Source organism: Schistocerca piceifrons, chromosome 5 (genome assembly GCF_021461385.2).
Source record: "Schistocerca piceifrons isolate TAMUIC-IGC-003096 chromosome 5, iqSchPice1.1, whole genome shotgun sequence".
Classification (NCBI taxonomy): Eukaryota; Metazoa; Arthropoda; class Insecta; order Orthoptera; family Acrididae; genus Schistocerca; species Schistocerca piceifrons.
In genome coordinates, this window is record NC_060142.1 from 573,194,909 (window position 1) to 573,221,413 (window position 26,505).

At 43.7% G+C, this 26,505-nt stretch overlaps 1 protein-coding gene across 2 annotated transcripts in view; it reads left to right on the top strand.

Annotated features, from left to right (window-relative positions):
- The window catches only part of LOC124798682 (ERC protein 2-like), a 482,084-nt gene that overhangs the window by 343,156 nt on the left and 112,423 nt on the right, over window positions 1-26,505 (top strand). The window contains exon 2 of one of the 2 annotated variants that reach the window (XM_047262185.1): window positions 21,015-21,701. The exons of the other annotated variant lie outside the window; for it this stretch is intronic. Coding sequence (XP_047118141.1) covers window positions 21,015-21,068 — 54 coding nt within the window. The 3' untranslated portion in view covers window positions 21,069-21,701. Of the gene's footprint in view, window positions 1-21,014; window positions 21,702-26,505 lie in introns of those variants that run through there. 2 annotated transcript variants of the gene reach the window in all.

Sequence of the window (26,505 nt, forward strand, 5' to 3'; positions counted from 1 at the left end):
ATCTTCAGACTGATTGCACGCTACGACAAATGTCTCAATGTCGGTGACGACTGTGTCAATTACTAATGCAAGTTTTATAGTTCATGATGCCGAGGTGTATTTGATTTTGGCAATGAAGTTTCCGTGTAAAAAAACAATGACGAAACATACTTTTGGAACGTCCCTCGTATTTAATTGATGATAACAGCGTTAATGACTTGTTCTCCATTGTGCGGCGTTTTATGTACCCTTGTTTCTAGAGATCTGGTCGGCTTCAGCTTCGTGTGTCTGGGCCGCGACGGGTGTAGGAAGTATGCAATGCTCTTCGCCTCCATCGCGGTGTTGAGCAAACGGCGGGCGAGCTCTCCGGTGCGGGTAGTTCCGGAAATTGAATTCGGCTCCGGAAGGCAGCTTGCACCGGCAACTGGCTGCTGGCAGTCACACCAACAATCGGCTCACCAAGGCGCTCCCGTCCTTTTTTCCATTTTTCCTTTTCCGTTCACTTCACACAGAAGCGGCGCACTTTGAGCTGCCGTGTTTATGCTCTTCAACCTGCAAATGTTAAAGAAAAAAAGCAGATGATACTTCCACAACCGGTTTAATGAAGGTTAGAAAACAATAAAATTCAGTGTTTAGCTGAGGAATATTTTATGAAACATTCGACAGTGACATTTTAAAATTTTCGTTGATGAATTTATTTGTTTACTTTTTATTTACATTTGTATTAAGTTGCTAATACAAACCAGTGCCTGATAGAGATTTTGCTAACGATGACCGACTGATGTCGGATGATGCTGGCTGACACCATCTGGGTCTCTTGCTCGATACCTCCCCTGAAATTATTTATCACTTAGCGTTTGTGATATCTGCAGAGTTCTGGGACTTATTAATGGAAATACTGTAATCTGATGAGCTATTCCATGTATGTGTGAAGAAGAAAGGCAGTGCAGCTCCATGTATGCCTTATCGTGTGTCCAACTAACGTGCCATCAGTGTGAAATGTTAGTTGTATAGATTCCGGAGTCGACGGAACAAAATGAATGTATGGACTGGCGGATGAGGGAGGATAAGGGATACGAAGGTGACGAAAATTTTGAATTCAATGTCTCAGCAGCAGCGCATTTATTAGCGAAGCGTCACTAGCTAATCCAACATGGATGCTGTCAAACAGTCTCAGCATTAGTTTTAGACCATATAAATAAATAACGAAGACACTTAAATTAGGAATGTCGTACAAGGATTTTAACAGCGGTCGTCCCGCACTTGAGTCTAGCGTCTTCCTCAGTGTGCTACCTCATTCCTATATAAAGGGCGTTTCTGATTTCTCCACACAAACTTGACAAGCAACCATGCAGTGACGAATGGTTTTGATGCTGCAGTAACAAACATTTAAAACAGTGTGTTCCATTCTCCAGCATCATCTGCTGGACGAAAGAGGGATAGCAGTTTTGTGTGACTCGGGTTGTAATTACGAATTTAACAAACTAACTGTTGTGGTAGAAGTGTCAAACACTAACCACTTTGACCGTAGAGGAAAAGTATGCGGAGCATTACTCCAAGAAGAGACATTGGACATACAATGGTTCAAATGGTTCAAATGGCTCTGAGCACAATGGGACTTAACATCTTAGGTTATCAGTCCCCTAGAACTTAGAACTACTTAAGGGGCTCCGGAACGCCCTATACTTGCAATGTTAAATTAACGCTTATAAATTACATCTTTCCTCACAAAGTATTTGAGGTAGGAAGTTGAACTTTTTACAGATTATTTATTGGAATATGGGCTACAACTTAACACAGGGATTTTACAAAATTTTAGTTCAGTTATTAAAGATGATTTTTTTCGATTGTAATGAAAATTCACAACATTTTTTGCAATTTTTTATTTGTATATTCAAAAATATACAGTTTTTTGGAAAAGGGCTGTGTTATATTATGCAGAAGGTACTGTGTAACATTTACTGAAAGTTTGAAACAAATATGTTTGGAAGATCCTCAGAAAACATGTAATTAGTATGAGAAAATAAAAGTTTTGGGAATCGAGCGACAAAGATTGGATTAACTTTTTAGTGCATTCCAGGTCCATAGGATGGATTATCTTCATCCTCTGCAAACTCCTCCTCCAGCTTCCTCTTGTTCCTCCTCCTGTTTACTCTTGCTTGTATTTCTAGACTCTTTACAGCCCTGTCTGCAGCCCGAAGGCGTTCCTTGTCTAAAGCAAGCATCGCTCGTTGTTGTGTTCGTAGATTTTGCTACCATTTTCTTCAGTTGCAGTTACTGCAACACTGTTCGAAAAGGTGGTCATGTATGAACACTTATCACATTTCAGTTGTATTTCACTAGCAAGTCCAACGTGCTTTATTATGGAGAGTTCCAGACCAACTTCACTACAATGAATACATCTTACACAGTTTGAAAAAATTCCTTTGAGAACCGACATATCAAATATTTCATTCACATCCGATTCGCCCATAAAACATTCATAGTTTTCACTCATTGAACCAAGCTTCTTCTGTGAAGTATTTTCTTTCCCACTTTGACTGCTATGGGCAGGTGTACTTGAGAGGTTAGGTTCACTCACTTGGTTATCGTCTTTATTGTTTACAGTAATAACACATACCTTTGGCTTTCCAACATTTCTCCTTTTCTTAAAAGCCTTTTAAAAGCCTTCAGAGGATTTCTAATAACTTTACTTTTACTCATTATTATACTTCAACAAAACAGAGACTCAAGAAACAGAATTAATTACGAATATTTTCCAGATAACGACAGAGTAAATAAACATGAAACAATCGACAATCACACCAGCGATATATATTGAACCATCACAGGTTAGCCACAACACATACTTTATCTCACATCACTAAAATGTACCTGATGAACACGGACGTTAATAATAACACCATTTGACAGCAGTTTAACAGCGCCACAGTGGGTCACGCCCATGTAGAACACATTTCAAAAAAAATTTAAAAATAGTTGTAGTCTTCGGAATTGAATAAATTATATATCTATTAAAAGGTAATAGTCTGCAGATTCAGAAAACGCAAAAAAGTAAAAATTGAACTTTTCATGATTTTGAGCCTTTCCGGAGGCCCTTAAACCTAACTAACCCAAGGACATCACACACATCCATGCCCGAGGCAGGATTCGAACCTGCGACCGTAGCAGTCCCGCGGTTCCGGATTGCAGCGCCTAGAACCGCACGGCCACCACGGCCGGCGGACATATAATGAAAAAATGAATTCTCTACATATCTCGTGTTCCTTAGCATTGCCCATTTTTACTCTTCGTTACAAATGTAACTATTGTCAGAATGGCAGTAAATTACTGCCGGTCTTTTATTCAACAGACACGGGAGAGTGGAACAAATTATTTTACGTGTTTATTCCTCTAGCATGCAAACGTGATATCTCCTTAAATGCGTTTCGTTTCAGATCAGTATCTAATCGGAGCTTTCTCCATATCGTGGTGTTTCTAACGACTACTGAGAAATGCGTTGTGCAATATGCAGACTAAGTAAAAAACTTTCGGGAGGGCATTGTTGAGATCTGTAGAAGGTTTGCAATGGAAGTGGTGAGAGTGAGTGAATACGTAAATGTATGGGTGTCACAGACAGATTTCGGGATCAGGAACAGGGAGAGTATTAAATTCAGTCTGAAATAGAATTTCGAGCAGATTGGTGTTATAGCGTTCAGGAAACTGTAGTGTGTTCTTAAGAGACATGGATTTGTATGTGTCATGGAACCGGGTGATGTGAAGTTGCAATCCCTTCATTCAACGACTCAACGGTTTCAGTTAAATGTGGTCTGTGTGTTGGACGGTCAGTAATTGAGATTTCTAGTTTAATTTGCAGTCGAACTGCTAATAATCTGAATGGTATGATTGTGAATAATCTGGATGGTATGATTGTGCATGGTGAGATCGGAATGGTGTCGCTGGGATTTCTTCAGGACTGACTTTCTGGTTCCAAAAGTTAGAAGTAAAGACTGGTTAAAGGGCAGATGAGGTTGTGTCCTCAGCGTACTGAAATAGGTGGTGGGGGTGGTCGGTTTGGGTGTATCAGCAGTATTAAGGATTTAGGGAAACTGGTATTGACAGAGCCCTCTAGAAACAGTTTGGATATGCAGAATTGTTTGTGGTCCAAAATAACAATAAGGGTGGTACATCAGGAACTGGTCTGTCAAATGTGCATAACTGATTATAAAACGTAGGTCCTCTGTTGATGAAAGATCGAAATGCCGTACTCGATCAACGATTTGAGACAGACAAAGATGGCGGGGCAACGTTTGATCAGTTCTAAGATAAATGACATGCTAGACAGAATTGCTAGTTGTCGTCAGTAATATTTAGAACAGGATTCACGTCAGGATACACGATAAATAGTGTTGATGGTGTTTATCGACTCATTGAAATGCAGTGCACAGCCCGTGCTGATTTGCTAACTATTTTATTCGAACCTGTGAGATATCGAAATTGGAACAGCGGCAGTTGGTGACACTTCAGGCAAATGCCGGGATGGTTCATTTGAAAGGGCGCGGCCGACTTCGTTCCCCATCCTTTCCTAATTCAATGGGACCGATGACCTCGCTATTTGGTCCCCTCCCGCAAAGCAAGCAAGCAACCAAAAACTTGTAAGGGTGTTGCGGGGACAGTTGTGTTGAGAAATAGTTGTTAAGAAAAAATTCGATACGTTGAGCCATTTCCTAGTTAATTAGTACTGAAGCTAGCGAATCAGGCTGTTGCGCACGCAAATTCAAGCGACTCGCCATAGATGGTGTCGCCAAACGTGTGCTTCTTCTAGTGTCCTAAAACAGAACAAAAGAGCGATACAAAAACTGGATATGGGACGCTAGTAAGGTTCGAACCCGACCCAAAGGGTGAGCAGCCTCGTGCGCTGTCATCTACGCTATGAGAACAACTGACGCTAACTGTGTCTGGCGGGCCGCTTGAATTTGCGCACGGAACGACCTGATTGGCTAACTTCAATGCTAATCAACTTGGAAACGGCGCAACATGTCAAATTTTTTTTGTTAACAGTTATTTTTCAGTACAAGCTATGCTGCGTCCGCCACCCCCCTACCCCCCGGTAGCTGAGTGGTCAGCGCCACAGAATGTCAATCCTACGGGCCCGGGCTCGATTCCCGGCTGGGTCGGAGATTTTCTCCGCTCAGGGACTGGGTGTTGATTTGTCCTAATCATCATCATTTCATCTGCATCGACGCGCAATTCGCCGAAATGGCGTCCAATCGAAAGACTTGCACCCGGCGAACAGTCTACCCAACGGAAGGCCCTAGTCACACGGCATTACATTACCTACCCTGCAACATCCTTACAACCTTTTCACACTGTTTTTCATCACCCTGTCTAATAAAATGAACGGTAAATTAAGAAAGTCCTAATGAATGTAGACTACTGCGCTTGAAATAGAAATTTCGCGGGAACAGCCAGAAGTGCAGGCTGCATTCTACCATATGATATAGAAAATAGATAATCTCCTTTTTTGATTTTGCTAATGCAGTAAATCCTGCAGGCAGGAGGACACTAGAAAGTAGTTTACGCAACGAAAAGGAGCCAGCACAAACTGATTCAGAATATTACAAATATACATAGCGGCCGTTGTGCCAAAGAGGAACTCAGACCGCGTGCCGTAATTAATATACATAGTTTGGCTTGTGAAAGACACACAGCACAGACTGATGGGAAAGCTGACGCTATTTGGACGTGTCGAGTACCTCCAAATATTGGAACGTGTAGATGATGCGTAGTATACGTAATCTATAATTATTTCAATTTCTAACGCGAAGAATGGAGAAGCGTCTGCTTCATCCTCCAGTACAAAATAATTTATTTTTCTGTTCTTGGCAATCACTATGGCACACAGTCCATATGTAACATTTTTTGCGTTTTCGGTTTTAATTATTTTAAGCCTGATACAGTGATTAGGGCGTAATCGACCTGCACATGACACATCCCGCCAACGAAACATGCGAGCTCACATTTACAGGCATTCTTTACTCTTGACAAGAAATTGCAGAGGCACCAGTCGAAGAACCTCTCGTGGCGGAACACGTTCGGACAGCAACGGAAATACTGTAGCTCCTTCAATGCTTCCACCTTATTCGAAGATAAATTTTAATTATCACAAGCCGGCCGAAGTGGCCGTGCGGTTAAAGGCGCTGCAGTCTGGAACCGCAAGACCGCTACGGTCGCAGGTTCGAATCCTGCCTCGGGCATGGATGTTTGTGGTGTCCTTAGGTTAGTTAGGTTTAACTAGTTCTAAGTTCTAGGGGACTAATGACCTCAGTAGTTGAGTCCCATAGTGCTCAGAGCCATTTTTTTTAATTATCACAGTCGCATGGGAATGCTATACATTGGAATAAAACCTATTACGCTGCCTCTGAAACTTCAAACACTGTTGGGTGATTGGATGTCGACATTGTAACAAAGAGTATCCGGGAGTAGCGGGCTCAAAATTCCATAACATACCCGTATTACTTAGTTATGATATCGTAGCGGAAGCGAATTGGAAACACTGCACAGTGGTCATGCCCCAAATGTGACGTAGTCGATTCAACATTTTGATCTCCAAACATCGCCAGCCTCTGAAAAAGTCTATCTGGTGAACCACTTATCCTCCATCATCCGTTGCTTCTTACTGAAGAGCCCCATCATGCTCCGGAACTAATTCGTCTGACATGACTGATGGACCCGATCGGCATTAAAACTGGTCCCGTTTGCTGGACGGCTCTCCAGAAGCCACATGTCATACTGACAAATGCTACGCGTAGCCTGTGGAGCTCTGGCGGAAGAATGCTTGGCTGCAGAGTGTCTGGCAAACTTTATCTCCAGGCATGCGTTGCGCCTCCAGCGAAATGTGCGGGTGGGGTGGAGTTAGGAGGTGCTCTCACATCTCATGTTGAGATCGTACTCTGACCGATTCCCTAATGTATGGTGCAAACGTGGCGGCTGTCGTTGCGAAAGATTTCCCCTTCGTACCGGCGAGAGAGGCGGCGCAGTCGTGAGGCCCTGGACTCGTATTTGGCAGAACGGCGGATTCAAATCCCCCTTTGGCGATTCAGATTTAGATTTTTCCCTTATATCCCCATCCTTCGCCGATCTGAAATTGTGCTCCGCCTCTAATGACCTCATCATCGACAGGCCGCTAAATCTTAATCTTCCCTCCTGTCCTACTGCTGGATTAGTGTAGTATCTTCATTCTCAATGGCATTCGAGCCACTTGCCCCACCGAAATTGGGCACATCACCTGCCGCACCCAACCTCATTGGCGGGTGCACAGGGACACGAAAGCGCGCTTCAGCCGAGCAGCCATCCAGCATAACCCGTCAGCTTTAAACCGGCTCTATACGGGGTGTTAAAGGAAAAGGTATTCCATATTTTGAGAAGTGGTACCATAGATCAAACAAGGAAAAAAAACTCCAATAAACATGGTCTCTAAAATGCATCTCTTAAGAGCTACGAATACTTGTTCATCTTCTCTACTGTGAAACGTATCTCTTCTGTTCTAACCACTTTGTTTTCTATATTTCGATGGACCATACTACCACCTTTTAAAATATGCAATACTATAAAAAAACATTGTGCATTGCGACGGGGCGGAAAATAAGTGCGGTTGAAGAGTCCACACGAATGTGCATATACAAATGTGCGTTAAAAAATGTTAGAGCAAATTTTGGCTCTCACATAAGTCTCAGGGGATCAATTCCACACTTGGTGTATTATTTCACTGTTCCACACCCGCGCATTAGTTACAGTTTTTGAATTAACATTCACTCAGACATGAGTACAGTTTATGCCAGGGAACAAAAATTAGGCGATTATTATAGCAAAATCATTTTTCACGACACAGTTCAGCACTATTTATTGACGTCGTCCTTTTTGTTTCACACAATGAAATTAGCACTGGTGAGACGGTTTTCAGTTTTACTTTAATAATAAATTGACTCCGAGCCCCCAATAGCAGTAATGTAGGCTGCTATGATCGAATGTTACTCAACAAACTCGAACAGAACCACAAGTCCCATTGTCCTCTTTGTTCTAGCAGTTTTGGCGCGAAATCACATATCGCCACATGTTCACTTACGCCGATGTATACCTCGTAATTCTTACTCACCCAAATAATCGTAGCACTTCGAGTTCACCAAATATGTGCATGCACACTTGCACTATTAAACAATACTTTTTGTCGAAATAAATCGTCGCGAAAAAAAAAGTCAAGTGGGGCTCGCTCGCCACCCACCCTCCCAAACGACTGACCAACGACTGAACCCTGGCCAAGATCGCCGCTCTCTTATATAGGCTCGGATGTCTACGCCCCCTGATTATGCAAGTACCAATCTCACCAGTTAAGGTTACAAATTTTGACACATACATCCCTCAACTGAAATAAGTACACCATCGGAACCGCGATAAAAAGTGCATCTGATCTGCTATGTTACATTAATTTTAGGATTATTCTAGTGCCCGTAAATCAAGTTTTAGTTTTTACAAATGTTTACATCTGTGCTGCAAAGTTTTAACATAGAACTGCTTATAGCACTGTTTTTAGACGTAATCTATAGCGATCTACACATTGCGCTGTTCAAAATCTTCATATCTATAATAATTAATTGATTATGGGCAATAAATGTTAATAATAATTTGCAAACAATGAAACCTATTGCAAGTTAAGTGTATAGTATAACTTGACTAGTTTAAAATACGTTTGATGCCACCCAAAATATTATATAGTGCCGTTCTTTACGTCATGAATTTTCTGTTTAATTTTATAAACTATTTCCCATCAAACTTTGTTTATTGCTCTTTACGAGCTTGATTATTTATGAATCTTAGCATATGACTACGGAACTCGATCCGCTATGATGACAGGTTTTTAATGAGCGCTCGCTCATCCCTGTAAGTTGTTATTTACTATTTTTATTAATCTTTCAGTATTCGTGATATTAACTGATTTTGAGGTTACTATAACTTTTGCGTCTCGTGACTTAAAATAAAGATCGATCTTTCAGAAGGTGCATATTGCTGACCACAATCCACTGCCGCATCGCTCGCTCTCCACAAAGCAATCCCTGCATACTAGACCGATTCATCTAGTAACGGGGGTTTGTACCGTCACCGCATACACGAGGCTGCTTTCGAAGTAATCCCAGTCATGTCTTACTGCACCACCGACGACAGAACTGTGTATTGCACTGTCCGTTTCCACTGAGCCATGTTCCGAATCGTTCTCAGAACATTTGCTGCCTTCTGACTGCCCGTCCTGTCTGTACCTCAATTGAAAGCCATATTGACTCTCACTGAAACGAAACTTTTTTTCCAACCTTCATATTTGCCCACTAGAATCAGGTAACAACTTCAGTTCCTCGTCGTTCTTTGTTGCTGTTTCCTATCTTTCTAGTAGGTGCTCATCGTCTCGCCATTTGTCTTTTTCTTTCTTCTGTCCATGTTACACCTGATTGATTATTTTTTGTGCATTGAAAGTCTTCTAAATTTAGTATGTTATTCTTAAAACAGTTTCTACCTGTCATTCCCGATTACTTTATGTTTCTTCCTAGTTATTTTTATTTCTGTGATTCATGCTGTTGTTGACGTGTTTTTCAGACATACGGCAATATCTGTGTCATTCGCGTGTTATCATTTATTCCCTCGAATTGTCCGAAGAGAATTAACCTTCACTTTGCTAAGACTTCTGATATATTCCATACATTTTGGTTGATCTTCCCATTACTCTTCCTTTCCCAATCATCTGTAGTGTGTATTGCATTATTTTTCTAAAAATCCGCCTTTCGAGTAGACCTGTCTCTATTCTGTCTATGTTATACTTCATTGCTTAGCGTTCGCATGCATATAAAAATTGTAGTCTTACCATTGCTGTGCAGTATTTTAGTTTTGTGTCTCTAGATATGCATTTCTAGTTGTAGATACTTTTAGTTAAACCATGTACTCTTTCAGTTTACTGACTAATACATCTATTGCAAAATTTCTAGTCCATTCTGCTCTACAGGTTTTCCAAAATAAACTTACTCATGATGGAGAAAACTGTGGAAACACCGCGAGAAGTACACGCTTGGACATAGACGCAGATGCTATCCAAGCCAACAGCTTATGACGTTGTATTTGACCATGAACTGCACCTGTGCCATGTCCTCAAGACGTCGGAAGTGTCAGCAGTGGTCAGTGTAGTTGTGAGTGCATCATGTCGGAGCTAACGTGGGCAAATTGTTGGTGCCCGTATGGTGAGTGCTTCTGTAACAAAGATAGACAAAGTGTTTTGTGCTTTAAGAGGCACCGTATCAAAGATTTCTACCGCATATAGGGACAGCGAAGAAACATCTCCCACTAACTCAACAACGCGGACGAAAGTGTGTGTTGAGTAAGCGTCAGGGACGGTCATCGAAGAGGATTGTGACGAAAAATAAGCTGCAAAAGCCACTGCAGAACCGAATGTCGCACTCGCAAGCCTTGTCGGCACCAAAACAAGGGAGAAGGGAAAGCTGGGAATTCCAAAAGCACTGATTAGTGATGTAAATGCCTGTATCAGGGAAACGTGGTGCCGAAACCATAAAACCTGTACTATGGAGCAATGGAGGAATGTCATTTGCTCGGATGAGCTTTGTTTCACTGCTCCCGACGTTTGACCGAGTTTACGCCTGGAGTACGCCGCTCCAAGACTATGATGCAGACTGGTCGCTGCCAAGAGTGACACAATGTTGGGGTCAGGTGATGATTTGAGCAGCTGTATCGTGGTATTCCATGCGGCCGATGGTTACTTTGAAAGGTCTTATTACTGCCAAGCATTATGTGACCATTTTGGCTGATCACATCCATCCCAACAAAGTTACCCAATGGAGATGCTAGTGTTCCAAGACTACAGCGCCCCTGTTCACATAGCTCGCACCGTTTGTGAACGAGGATGAACTGTCGCACCTACCCTGGCCACCATAGCCACCAGATCTCAATTTTATTGACCCTACGTGGTCTCATTTGGAGAGAAGGATGAGCGACCGCTATTCACCTCCATCATCGTTACCTCAGCGTGCCACTATTTTGCAGGAAGAATGGTACAAAATTCCCTTGAATACCATACGGGACCTGTAGTTATCCATTCCGAGACGACTCGGATCTCTTCTGAATGCCAACGGTTTCCTACACCATATTAGGCATGTAATGAGTTGCGTTTTTGTTATTTCCATACTTTTGACCACTCCTTGCATTGTGTTCCTATATGTTTTACTGCATTTTTTGTGTTTGTCATAATTTTCCGAGCTGAAATTCCAAGACCAGTTATGTTAACTACTTTTTCAATAGAATTTACCTGAGGAACTGCGTGTGTCAAGTTCTGTGACAGTATAGCAACAGCCGCGCGGGATTAGCCGAGCGGTCTGGGACGCTGCAGTCATGGACTGTGCGGCTGGTCCCGGCGGAGGTTCGAGTCCTCCCTCGGGCATGGATGTGTGTGTTTGTCCTTAGGATAATTTAGGTTAAGTAGTGTGTAAGCTTAGGGAGTGAAGACCTTAGCAGTTAAGTCCCATAAGATTTCACACACATTTTAACATTGTCTGTATAAGCTTGCCATTTTGCCTTAATTGCATTGAAATTCCGTCTAGAAGCGCTGTTACAGTTTTGTGACTTTTTTTTGCTCAAAATTCCATAAAACAATTTATGTGAGCATTGACTGAAATGACCTTTATATTTAAAGTAATAATATGCTCACTGGTGCTCGTTGCCAGTAACATGGCAATGACCTCAGAGCTAATCCACACTGGAAACTCATAGCACTAAAGACTTTTTTATGTGTGTGGCAGACTTATCACTTGTTGCAAGTGTGTCATGTCTGTCTGTGTTGCAGCTTTCGTGTTTTTCACTTTTATCGCTGCTGACCACTTTATTTTGTCCTTAAAAAGCTGGAGTACGTAGCTCGATGACAAACGGGACAGAAAATGGACAGAAGGTGACGGATTCTGCTACTAACAGATAGTTATACGAGAAAATTCTTAAAGCCAAAAGTGGAATTTAAAGCTGCATACAATGGTAACACATTTTATAAAATAGCGTATTTATGCAAAAACTGAAACAATCCAAGCACCCAGGAAATGCTTCCAGCACATTTGCACAAGAGATTCATTGCTGTGGGGAAGTGCTAGACTGACTAGAACTACAATCAACGAAAGTTATTAACCGGTTACGGTTACAAATTATCCGTTTCTGGTATCAGAATGAATATTCTGTACGATACACTTAGATGAGATCTTGAGGACCAGTGAGCGCCCATAAATTCTTCCACTGTCAGCGGTAGTCAGAAATAAATATATACACAATAATACGAACCGCCAATGGCGGTGCCTCTTTTGCACACAACATGTAGAAAAGCTAAGTTGCAATCTCCATTTTATTTGCGTGATAAGTAAAATGGCAGTCTGCGTACAAGTGTTAATGTTGTCACTAAGATGAACGTTCTCATTCTTAATAACACTAAGTGAAAATGAATTCATGAGCAAACTTCAACTGGGTGTCCAGATTCGATTAGTTACATGGGATGGACAGCACAGATAACAACTAGCTCATTCGTGACATTCTCGAAACCAAGCGAACATTTTCTAAGTTACGCATATTTTACTTTTGTGCGCTATGCAGTATGTTTAGGAGATTTGAATTTCTAATTAGTCTACTTTTCGTAGGGGCTATGACTGTGCTGATACCTATTGTTTGTGTGAATCACGAGGCGGAGGGCATAACCAAATCAATAGCTGTCAATGTTGCTTGCGTTAGCTGCTATTGACAGCCGAGGTTACACTCCGCATCACAATGTTTCGGGTCACATATCAGCAGAGTTTACAATGTGCTGTTGTAGTGTGACATGACTGTGGAGATAGTTAAAACGGAGGGAACGCAAGTTAGAGATCAACATCAGGTCGAGATCACTATAGACGGAATATTAGCTTGACTGGGAATGGTGGCCGAAGAAATCGCCTTTGGTATGTATAAGAAACAGCCTCAGGGCTTGGATCCTAAAACTGAGCTGCCAGATGGAGATTTGAAAACTGCCGCTGCCGAATATACGAACGTATAGGGGTTGGAGAAACATAGGAAAACACCGAAGACACAACACATTAACATGCCTGATACGCTGTTGGAAACAGGTAGACATTCAAAACAGCTTCTAGTCGTCTCAGAATGGATATATACAGCTTCTGCATGGTTTTCAAGCGAACCTTATACCATTCGTCCTGCAAAATAGTGGCACGTTCAGGTAACGATCACTCATACTTCTCTCCAAAGTCGACCACCAAGGCTCAATACGAGTGTGATCTGATGACTGGAACGGCCAGGTGAGACGCGAGAGTTCATCCTCATGCTCACAAAGCCAGTCAGGGGTGATGCGAGCTCTGTCAACAGGGGCCCTGTCGTTCTGCAGCATCACCATTGGGGAACAAACAGTGTACTGTGGATTGTACTCGATCTGCCAAAATGGTGACATAATCCTTGGCAATAATACGAGCTTGCAGAGTAGCCATAGAGCCCATGGAATAACACGATATGGCTGCCCAAACCATCGCCGAATCCCCGTCATCTTCCACTGTTGGGACATAAACTTGGCCAGAAGTTGGAAACATTATGAAACAAGACTCATCCGACAAAATAACTTTCCTCCATTGCTCTGTAGTCCAGGTTTTATGTCTTCGAGACTACGTTTTTCTGTTACACGCGTTTGCGCCACTAATATGTGGTTTTGGAGTTCCATCTCGCCTTGTAATTCCACCTTATGAAGTTCCTTTCGTATTGCGCTGGCCTTGACAGGGTTCGCGAGTTTGACATTCAGTTCTTCAGTTACTTTTGTAGCTGTTGACCTCTTATTTTTCGTCGTAATCCTCGTCAAAGACCTCTGTCACGATGACTCAACACACATTTTCGTCCACGTTGAGACTTTCGCGCGCGCTGTCACTTAGCAGATGATGTCTTCCACGTTTCCTGTGTGCGGCACAGATCTTCGACACGGTGACTCATGAAACACCAAAGACTTCGGCTACCTTGGTTACAGAAGCACTTGCCATACGACCACCAACAATTTGCCGATATTCGAATTCACTTAGCTCCGACACAGTGCACTCACAACCACACAGAATAATGTTCTGACGACTGCTGACACTTGCAACGTGCGCAGGACATTGCACAGGTGCCGTTCGTAGTCAAATACAGAAGCGCAACCTGCAGGCATTTACGTTCTAACATGTAGTGCTCGCAGTGTTTCCATATTTTTGTTCGAACACTGTAAGGCCAGTTTCTTCAACCAATACGCTCATTGGTACTGAAACCTCCGCGGCGGACAGGGCCGTTCTTGTAGCATCCCATATTGCGGAATGTTAAGCATTTCCTTGAAGCTTTCTCACGTACACAGCAAACAGCTGTTTTTTCATCACTTCCATTAATTTAACTTGTCAAGGGCCCCGGATTTTCCGTCTCCGCGTGTAGGCGTGGTCGTTCGGCGCTACATTGCTAGAGATACAGATACTCTAACACGCTTGACGGATGGGAGAGTCGCTAGTGATGTTCGTAGATCGTGTTGTCAAAAGGTGTAGGATCTTTTTGTGTATTTACGCCCATCTTATTACAAAATGGCTCAAATGGCTCTGATTACTATGGGGCTTAACTTCTAAAGTCATCAGTCTCCTAGAACTTAGAACTACTTAGACCTAACTAACCTAAGGACATGACACACATCCATACCCGAGGCAGGATTCGAACCTGCGACCGTAGCGGTCGCGAGGCTCCAGACTGTAGCGCCTAGAACCTCTCGGCCACCTCGGCCGGCCATCTTATTACATGCAGTGGTGTTTAGCTGCCAGTATTTCGGTTTAGTTACATACCTGTTGCAGTATTCTGTAAGCAAGTATGTAGTTTAATCGCTGCGAAACCGTATCGAATGCTTTTCGAAACTAAAAAAAAAATATAACAACCAGGGCTTCGCTGTTTGGGTACCGCGAACGATTAGAATGAGACGAGAGTGAATCTGTCATTCTGTAGCGGAGCGAGATGTTTTGAAACTTTCGGGGGGATTGAAATTGTATGTCAGACAGAGCGTGGAACCAGAAACTTGCCTTTCGCGGGCAATAGTTTCACCGAATGAGCCCGTCAATAACTGAACACAGATCAAGCACGAAAACAGGAAGAAGGTGTACTGTACTGCGAAAAAAAGAAGCAAAATAGAAACGGTAACGGTCCAAGCTCAAGATGTGCAACGCCGAGCTAATTGCAAAAATCACAGCGTCGTTGTTATGTGGCTACGGCGTTGGACTGCAAAGTGGGATATCCACGTTCAAATCTCCCTCGTGCCCCATTTTTTTTTTTCGCAAAATTATGAAATTCCCATACAGTGGTCACTGACGTGTCTGTTCTTCTTCTATGGTCTTGGCAACTGTCATACTATACATTGGTTATAGAATTTGAGTCGTATGGTAAGAATATATTATCGTCACACGTAAATGTAATGTGTGCTCCCTGCCGCCGTTGGATAAGCAGCTGCAGCAGCAAGTCGTATACCCCTAGCTTACTTATTTGTTACATAGTTTAATTCTTAATTTCTCTGCGCGTTTTTGGGTACTTGCATTGTTTAATTCATAAATTTCGGGCGTATTATAGTATTTGAGAGTTGTAGCATCGCGCTTTAGTGTTTACTTCGTAGATTCTTACTTAAATTGCGTGTGAGTTTCGTATAGGAGGTGTAATTTCGAGTTTTAGTTACTGTAATCGTAAATTCAGGCAGATTGTAGCGCAGTCGTTAGGCATTTGTACAGGTTAGTTAATACATTCTTTGCGTGTTTCCCTTGCGTTATCTAGGCACTGACTCGTGTTTCAGTAGCTGTTGTTCAACATCGATTAGAATGGACAGGGACTGTGATTGCTGTGTTCGGATGAGGGCTGAGTTGCCATCCCTTCGCTCACAGCTGCAAGCGGCGCTGACTTCGGTCGCACAGCTTGAGGCTGTTGCCAATGGGTACCACTGTGGGGAGCCGGACTTGGGTATCACGGGGATATCAACCTCGTCCCATCTGTCCCCAGATCGGTCTGCCGCTGTGGTTGCCCCGGTTGCTGCCCGCAGTGGGGCTGAGCCCTCGCCTGTGGTTGATTGGGAGGTCGTTCCAAGGCGTGGCAGGCAGCGAAAGACGTCCCCGGAGGCTGATCAGAAAGCCTCCCCGGTGCGTCTGACAAACAGGTTTCAGGCACTGTCTCTGGCTGAGCCAGATGCAGCTGCGTGCCATGTTTCAGAGGATGATTCTCAGTCTTCAAGGTCCGGGCAATCACAGAGGGTGGGCTTATTGGTAGTTGGGAGCTCCAATGTTAGGCGCGTATTGGGGCCCCTTAGGGATATGGCGGCTAAGGAGGGGAAGAAATCCAGTGTGCACTCCGTGTGCATTCCGAGTGGAGTCATTCCTGATGTGGAAAGGGTCCTTCCGGATGCCATGAAGAGCACAGGGTGCAGCCAGCTGCAGGTGGTGGCACATGTCGGCACTAATGACATGTGTCGCTTTGGATCTGAGGAAATTCTCTCTGGATTCCAGCGGCTATCTGATTTGGTGAAGGCTGCCGGTCTTGCTTACGAGATGAAGGCAGAGCTCACCATCTGCAGCATCGTTGACAGAACCGACTGCGGACCTTTGGTGCAGAGCCGGGTGGAGGGTCTGAATCAGAGGCTCAGACGGTTTTGCGACCGTGTTGGCTGCAGATTCCTTGACTTGCGCCATAGGGTGGTGGGGTTTCGGGTTCCGCTGAATAGGTCAGGAGTTCGCTACACTCAGCTGGCGGCTACACGGGTAGCGGAGGCTGTGTGGCGTGGACTGGACGGTTTTTTAGGTTAGAAGGCCTCGGGAAAGTACGGGGTGGGCTGCAATCTCAAAGGGTGCATGGCAAATACAGGACGTGCTTGAATCACGTAAAGTACACAAGCGGCAAGACGCAGTCAATACCTTCGCTGCGCAGTGCCGATGGTACAGCTACCGACGACTGTGCCGCTAAAGCGGAGTTATTGAACGCAGTTTTCCGAAATTTCTTCACCAGGGAAGATGAATGGAATATTCCAGAATTTGAGACACGAACAGCTGCTAGCTTGAGTTTCTTAGAAGTAGATACCTTAGGGGTTGCGAAGCAACTCAAATCGCTTGATACGGGCAAGTCTTCAGGTCCAGATTGTATTCCGATTAGGTTCCTTTCAGATTACGCTGATACAATAGCTCCCTACTTAGCACTCATCTACAACCGCTCGCTCACCGATAGATCTGTACCTACAGATTGGAAAATTGCGCAGGTCGCACCAGTGTTTAAGAAGGGTAGTAGGAGTAATCCATCGAACTACAGACCTATATCATTGACGTCGGTTTGCAGTAAGGTTTTGGAGCATATACTGTATTCAAACATTATGAATCACCTCGAAGGGAACGATCTATTGATACGTAATCAGCATGGTTTCAGAAAACATCGTTCTTGTGCAACGCAGCTAGCTCTTTATTCGCACGAAGTAACGGCCGTTATCGATAGGGGATCTCAAGTTGATTCCGTATTTCTAGATTTCCGGAAAGCTTTTGACACCGTTCCTCACAAGCGACTTCTAATCAAGCTGCGGGCCTATGGCGTATCGTCTCAGTTGTGCGACTGGATTCGTGATTTCCTGTCAGGAAGGTCGCAGTTCGTAGTAATAGACGGCAAATCATCGAGTAAAACTGAAGTGATATCAGGTGTTCCCCAGGCAAGCGTCCTGGGACCTCTGCTGTTCCTGATCTATATAAATGACCTGGGTGACAATCTGAGCAGTTCTCTTAGGTTGTTCGCATATGATGCTGTAATTTACCGTCTAGTAAGGTCATCCGAAGACCAGTATCAGTTGCAAAGCGATTTAGAAAAGATTGTTGTATGGTGTGGCAGGTGGCAGTCGACGCTAAATAACGAAAAGTGTGAGGTGATCCACATGAGTTCCAAAAGAAATCAATTGGAATTCGATTACTCGATAAATAGTACAATTCTCAAGGCTGTCAATTCAACTAAGTACCTGGGTATTAAAATTACGAACAACTTCAGTTGGAAAGACCACACAGAAAAATTGTGGGGAAGGCGAGCCAAAGGTTGCGTTTCATTGGCAGGACACTTAGAAGATGCAACAAGTCCACAAAAGAGACAGCTTACACTACACTCGTTTGTCCTCTGTTGGAATATTGCTGCGCGGTGTGGGATCCTTACCAGGTGGGATTGACGGAGGACATCGAAAGGGTGCAAAAAAGGGCAGCTCGTTTTGTATTATCACGTAATAGGGGAGAGAGTGTGGCAGATATGATACACGAATTGGGATGGAAGTCATTAAAGCAAAGACGTTTTTCGTCGCGGCGAGATCTACTTACGAAATTTCAGTCACCAACTTTCTCTTCCGAATGCGAAAATATTTTGTTGAGCCCAACCTACATAGGTAGGAATGATCATCAAAATAAAATAAGAGAAATCAGAGCTCGAACAGAAAGGTTTAGGTGTTCGTTTTTCCCGCGCGCTGTTCAGGAGTGGAATGGTAGAGAGATAGTATGATTGTGGTTCGACGAACCCTCTGCCAAGCACTTAAATGTGAATTGCAGAGTAGTCATGTAGATGTAGATGTAGAAATAATGAGAACAGGCGAGATGTCGCATAGACCTCTCACAGAAATGAATACAACAACATTTTCGGCCTAGTTCCTGCAGAATGAATAATTTCACAGATGATTAGTAAACCTGCAGACGGGTTGGTTTCCATTACTGGCTGTCAGTTCGGAACCGAGCCCGAAGGACCTGACCGCTGACAGGCAGCTGACGGCGACACGAGGAACTGTCAGCGCGCTGCTACGCCTGGCCCACGCGCCGCTGCGGTGTGGACACCGTCCAGACTGCTTGTGTCAGCGCAGAGCGCTTCCAGCGCTGACGTCACGGTCGCGTGACATCACCGCCCGTCCCACAGGCAGAAACAGCTGAGCGCAGAGGCCGCGCAGCCTAGTCAAGAGGCTGCAGCGGGATTTCTGCGTTATTCTCTTACACCAACACACGATTAAGAACATTACGTGCTGCCTTCTGTGAATAGGTGGTTAATTTATTTATTATATCCACTGTAGATGACGAACTGCAACTGAGAGTAGTTATTTTTTTTTTCTTTTTTTTTTTTTTTTGAGGTGGGGTGGGGGGGGGGGGGGAATTTGTGGTAAGTTCCTATGGGACCAAACTGCTGAGGTCATTGGTCCCTAGGCTTACACACTACTTACTCTAACTTAAACTAACTTACGCTAAGTATAACATACACACACATGCCCGAGGGACTCGAACCTCCGACGGGCGGACCCGCACGAGCCGTGGCAAATCGCCTCAGACGGTGAGGCTACCCTGCGCGACCAACTGAGATTTAAATTGACGGTTAATGTAGGTATCATAAGCAACGAAACGCTTTTTCAATTTTTTGCGATTTATTGTAGTACAAACTAGTTTTCGACCCACGGCAGCCTCATCATCAGATGGACGTGCTACAGAAACATTATTTTCCACGTGCAGCCAGAAGCTGTGATCATAGTGCTGGTGAAAATATCAGTCATTTAGGTATAATTAGAGAAACGCACACGGAACGAAAATATCTTTACGTTTTAGGATATTTGCGTTGCATCCTGATATCCACTACTAATTCATTCCGATAATGTACATTCCAGCCAGCTTACATGCACGCACAAACATTCCGAACTTACGTTCATTTTTGTTTACGGTGTGTGTGTGTGTGTGTGTGTGTGTGTGTGTGTGTGTGTGTGTGTGTGTTTGTGTGTCATTTTGGTAATATCGAAAAAGCGAAACGACGCTTTGATGTTTACTATAGAGAAATGGTTCAAATGGCTCTGAGCACTTTGGGACTCAACTTCTGAGGTCATCAGACCCCTAGAACTTAGAACTACTTAAACCTAACTAACCTAAGGACATCACACACATCCATGCCCGAGGCAGGATTCGAACCTGCGACCGTAGCGGTCTCGCGGTTTCCGACTGCAGCGCCTAGAACCGCACGGCCACTTCTGCCGGCTTACTATAGAGAACACAATTAATTCATCATAGAGAAATGTCGTAAGAAACATCGTTTACAGTAATTCAGCTCCGGAGATTTCTCTGATTTGCAAAAATGTATCACAAAATCGGCACTGAATTGGTGAAAGATGCAGAAGAGAGAATTTAACAACACAGTATAAAATAAAAAGAGGGATTTTATGTCCATAGTAGTTACGGCAGAGTTGATGCAAAAGTGAGAATGAAACTTCATAAGGCAAGAGAGTGGTCTCACAAACTTCAGCAGAAGTTCGACCTTAGGAAGGAGCGCTTAAGCCCACTGTACGATTCGCCAATCCATGTACGACCGGCGGAATTGAAAGATGTACAGTCTCTTCTTCCACATGTCCTGTTGACGTGCAGCACTTGCCTTACAAACATAATACAGCACTAGTAATCTAATTTTTACAGTGAGGCCACAAATATTTAGGTGTGACTTCATGATGACATGTACCTGGACTGCGACTGACCTTTACCTCCACAATGGTTTTTGTTTTTCTTATATTTATTGATCTTTATGTGCAACCAAATGTTTCGAATGTAAATAAACTGTGGAATCGTATATAGTTCCCAATCAGTTGCTGTTGAGCTCTCCCTGGTAACACTTCACAAATATGCGATTTACTCGAAATATACAGTTGTTGAGTCTGCCCTGAGGGCTTCAGCGCCTCAGTTGTTCAGTTCACTTATCTGCCAGAGAGCTTTAGCCAATACAATTTTTATTTGTTACATTGGACGATGTTCGCAAGAACTATACCTAGAAAATTTGGAAGAGACTGTTCCCAGTTAAGGACGACGTTAAGCGACTGTACGTGTCTAATGGGTCATGCTTTCTATTGTCGCTATTTGCACCTACCTAAACAAAATAATTCTTTTTCAGAAAGACACCAGCGGGAAATAAACTGATACACCCATTTTTCTCTTCTGTTGCAGGTGCGTATCGTTGCGTGTGCTGGCAGTGCTTTTAATCAGCGTCTATATGTGTAAGTACCAAATACACGCAGCATGCTGAGTATAGCTCTTTCTGCCAAGAAAAGAATTTTGACATCTTAATTCATGTGGAGGTGACGCCGATAACCGCTGTAGAGACACGTATTTTTTTATTACTTATTTGTCAGCACGCTTACGAATGCGCTTTTCAATAGCAACGTATATTCTATTCTGTTTTTATAAAGCATCACGGGTAGTCCTTGGCGGCTTGCGTTGGATTTATTGTCTGTGTGTATGTGGTGGTTAGGCTCCGTTTGCGTGTTCCAAGAGCGTGCCTTGCCTTGTTATGCAGCTACCGGCTACTTGCATACTCGTTGTTTTAAATACTTACACACCCATCAGTTTGTGCTGTTACGTGCGTCCCTTTTGTAACTAACACCAATGGAACTAGCGAAAAGTGATGCAGTCTCATGAACACACATTACCGATAAAAATAACTAAAATCGTTAATATTAGAAAGTACAAGTATAAATGGCTGGAACTGGAGGCTTGCGTTCCAGGGTCAGAGCAGAGGAAAAGAAAGCTTTTAGCGGGAACAGGATACCATCACGACTCGTAGTAGTCACGTCAACTGGGATTTCACTGAAACATTTGGATTCTCTCTCTCTCTATCTCTCTCTCTCTCTCTCTCTCTCTCTCTCTCTCTCTGTGGACAAAAAAATGGCTCTGAGCACTATGGGACTTAACATTTGAGGTCATCAGTCCCCTAGAACTTAGAACTACTTAAACCTAACTAACCTAAGGACATCACATACACCCATGCCCGAGGCAGGATTCGAACCTGCGACCGTAGCGGTCGCGCAGTTCCAGAGTGTAGCGCCTAGAACCGCTCGGCCACTCTGGCCGGCTTTGTATGACAAATCTCATTAAAACTACCTACTAAAGGTGAACTACATGCGCGACATTTTCCAGGTAAGGATACTCTCATCACAATTGTGTGCAAGTGGTTAGTCCACGTGTTTGCGAACGTGGTATGAAAGATGTTCACGGCTGCTTAAACTGTGTAACATATGGGACTTCGTATGCTGTCAATATCTGTTGTATTTTCCAGTAATATTTGGTAGCCAAAACAAACCTGGGCCTAAAAGTGTACTCGGAACTTTGTAATCCAAACAGCGATGTGAAGATCGACGGAACGGATACTTTCAGCTAGCTAAAGCAACTGCATACACCGCTTATGCAACATAGGCTTTAATTTACGAATTGTTCTGAGGATTTTTTTAAAACTTTGATTCTTACTTTACATATAATTGTCCACCTAACTACAATTTTTGTTTGATATGTTACACATAACATGATACGCTTTCGGCACACCACTCTCAGAGTTCTTGATTACGAATTGTCACTCCGAAATATGCAATACAATCTTCGTTATTAGTTCATGGAGTAAAAGTGACTGTCATGTGCTGAGAATGTATCATAGTTAACGGTCGTCTGACATTCGTGGTAGATTTTATGGAGCTCATTACTCGAGATAACTAAGTAATGGAAACTTAGGATTAAGAACGTTATTAAGGACACCATGTAAATGACTACAGATTGTTCTTTATTTTAGTAGCAGTTGGCCAATGTGCGCCTATGTTGATTTCAGTTAAATATTGAGGTTTCTGTGGATCGATGTCTTCCCATATAGGAAATTTACAGCGGAATGCCTGTTTCTTAAAAATCTCTTGCAATATGTACATACATTGTAGGTTCTCGAGCAGTGTTTGTGATAATTTCGGTTGGAGAATTCTGAGTATGACGATAGTTTTACTGAGTTTGGCCTGTAGTCTGGCATAATAATAAGTGCTGCTTTATAAGTGCTTTGGATACTCAAGTTCTGAGAAGTGATTTTCGTAATGTATGGAAGTGAAATGTGGACGATAAACAGTTTAGACAAGAAGAGAATAGAAGCTTCTGAAATGTGGTGCTACAGAAGAATGCCGAAGGTTAGATGAGTAGATCACGTAACTAATGAGGAGGTACTGAATAGAATTGGGGAGAGGAGAAATTTATGGTACAACCTGACTAAATGAAGGGATCGATTGGTAGGACATATTCTGAGGCATCAAGGGATCACCAGTTTAGTACTGGAGGGAAGCGTGGACAGTAAAAATCGTAGAGGGAGACCAAAGGAAGCATACAGCAAGCAGATTCAGAAGGATGTAGGTTTCAGTAGTTACTGGGAGATGAAGACACTTGCACAGAATACAGTAGCATGGAGAGCTGCATCAAACCGGTCTTTGGACAGAAGACCACAACAACAACAGAGAGATTAAAACTTTGATTCTGTGAAGATGTACAGGGGAACCCCTGTGTGCATTTCGTATTCTTATCACTTATGTCATAAGGCGTAGAGCGACTCTGAACTCTCAGTACCATATTGTTTTGTGGATGAACGGTTAAATTCTTGCACAGTGTCTTCCGTTCAACAACTGAGATGTTTTCTGTTTTATGGATGAACGGTTAAATTCTTGCACAGTGTCTTCCGTTCAACAACTGAGATGTTTTCCTGAATCCAGGCGATACACCGAATGGTGCTTTCTATATTGTGGGTTCAAACTCTGAATACAGCAGAAGTACCAAGAACAATCAACTATGTCATTTCCAGAAGGACCTTTGATGAGGTATTAGGTTAACGGAGAAGAGCTAGTAAATACATTTAAATGTCTTGGCCTCCTAGATCGCCTGATCTCTCTGCCTCTGATGTTAACGTTCGGCACACTTAGGAGGGGGAAGGGTACTCAGGTAAACCACACACACTGGCAGTCGCTCTGACTGCAAAACCCTGGAATCGCTGCTACTGGGAGAGTAGCTGTGCGTCTCTCACAGTTTGATATATCGCACACAGCGCCAAGGAGCATTAACTAGGTTAACTTACTTCGTATCACACCTGTCAATTACGTCCAAGCCAGTTTTTGTTCTGGTCACTCTATGTAAATGATATGTGCTACTCACTAACTGAGCGCCGCACAATGACAGGAAGCAGAAAATGCCCAGATATTCAAATGCAAAGTAAAAGAACACTTCATTAGCCACTCCTACAAATTTATCAGAATATTTTAATCCGGGGTTATAAATTCCGCACGGCACTTATGTTTCTGTGAAACAAGTGATGAGCCAAAACACGAAATACGTAACTGATTCCGCGTGTCAGAGATGCGACAGTCTGTTAGTACGTTTGTGGAAGTATGTGGCACTAGATGCCTAAGCACAGGTCATGTAACTCGCGTAAATAAAGTGCCGCTGATTTGCGTACGCGGTGATGGGGCCCGATAGCGACCCACATGGGTTCCATAGGATTTACATCAGGCAAAATCTGATCGCCAAGGAATCAACGTGAGTTCACAATAATGGTCTTCAAACCACTGGAGCACGGTTCTGGCTCAGAGGCACGGACTATTATACCGCTGAAAGACGACATCACTATCGTGGAAGACATCAAGCATGAAGGGCTGCAGGTGGTTTTCAGCTGTCAGTGTCCTCGATTAGTAGCAGAGGTCCCACGTACGTGCAGCAGAACGTCTCCCGTAGCATAATACAAGGGCAGTTCAATAAGTAATGCAACACATTTTTTTTCTGAAACAGGGGTTGTTTTATTCAGCATTGAAATACACCAGGTTATTCCCCAATCTTTTAGCTACACAACACTATTTTTCAACGTAATCTCCATTCAATGCTACGGTCTTACGCCACCTTGAAATGAGGGCCTGTATGCCTGCACGGTACCATTCCACTGGTCGATGTCGGAGCCAACGTCGTACTGCATCAATAACTTCTTCATCATCCGCGTAGTGCCTCCCACGGATTGCGTCCTTCATTGGGCCAAACATATGGAAATCCGACGGTGCGAGATCGGGGCTGTAGGGTGCAAGAGGAAGAACAGTCCACTGAAGTTTTGTGAGCTCCTCTCGGGAGTGAAGACTTGTGTGAGGTCTTTCGTTGTCATGAAGAGCCCGCATCTCGTGGTCGTGCGGTAGCGTTCTCGTTTCCCACGCCCGGGTTCCCGGGTTCGATTCCCGGCGGGGTCAGGGATTTTCTCTGCCTCGTGATGGCTGGGTGTTGTGTGCTGTCCTTAGGTTAGTTAGGTTTAAGTAGTTCTAACTTCTAGGGGACTGATGACCATAGATGTTAAGTCCCATAGTGCTCAGAGCCATTTGAACCATTGTCATGAAGAAGGAGAAGTTCGTTCAGATTTTTGTGCCTACGAACACGCTCAAGTCGTTTCTTCAATTTCTGAAGAGTAGCACAATACACTTCAGAGTTGATCGTTTGACCATGGGGAAGGACATCGAACAGAATAACCCCTTCAGCGTCCCAGAAGACTGTAACCATGACTTTACCGGCTGAGGGTATGGCTTTAAACTTTTTCTTGGTAGGGGAGTGGGTGTGGCGCCACTCCATTGATTGCCGTTTTGTTTCAGGTTCGAAGTGATGAATCCATGTTTCATCGCCTGTAACAATCTTTGACAAGAAATTGTCACCCTCAGCCACATGACGAGCAAGCAATTCCGCACAGATGGTTCTCCTTTGCTCTTTATGGTGTTCGGTTAGACAACGAGGGACCCAGCGGGAACAAACCTTTGAATATCCCAACTGGTGAACAATTGTGACAGCACTACCAACAGAGATGTCAAGTTGAGCACTGAGTTGTTTGATGGTGATCCGTCGATCATCTCGAACGAGTGTGTTCGCACGCTCCGCCATTGCAGGAGTCACAGCTGTGCACGGCCGGCCCGCACGCGGGAGATCAGACAGTCTTGCTTGACCTTGCGGCAATGATGACACACGCTTTGCCCAACGACTCACCGTGCTTTTGTCCACTGCCAGATCACCGTAGACATTCTGCAAGCGCCTATGAATATCTGAGATGCCCTGGTTTTCCGCCAAAAGAAACTCGATCACTGCCTGTTGTTTGCAACGCACATCCGTTACAGACGCCATTTTAACAGCTCCGTACAGCGCTGCCACCTGTCGGAAGTCAATGAAACTATACGAGACGAAGCGGGAATGTTTGAAAATATTCCACAAGAAATTTCCGGTTTTTTCAACCAAAATTGGCCGAGAAAAAAAAATGTGTTGCATTACTTATTGAACTGCCCTCGTAATACTGCTCCCACCAGCCTGCATCCGTGGCGCGCTACACGTTTCGAGCCGCCGTTCATCTCGATAATGGCGTTTGTGGAGACGACCATCGACCTAGTGTGGCAAAAATGTGATTTACCCGAAGAGCCGACAGGTTTCCATTGATCGACGGTCAGATTCATTTGGTGCTGTGCCCACTACAATCGTAATTGACGATGCCGTTGGGGTGGTCTATTGCGGAGCTCCAAGTTCAATAATGAACGATGAACGGTGTGCTCCGAAACACCGATGCGCGCACCAGCACTGTGCTACCACGGATCACCATATATCTTACGTCACAGAGCAGACAAGCCTCTGAAGCACAGGT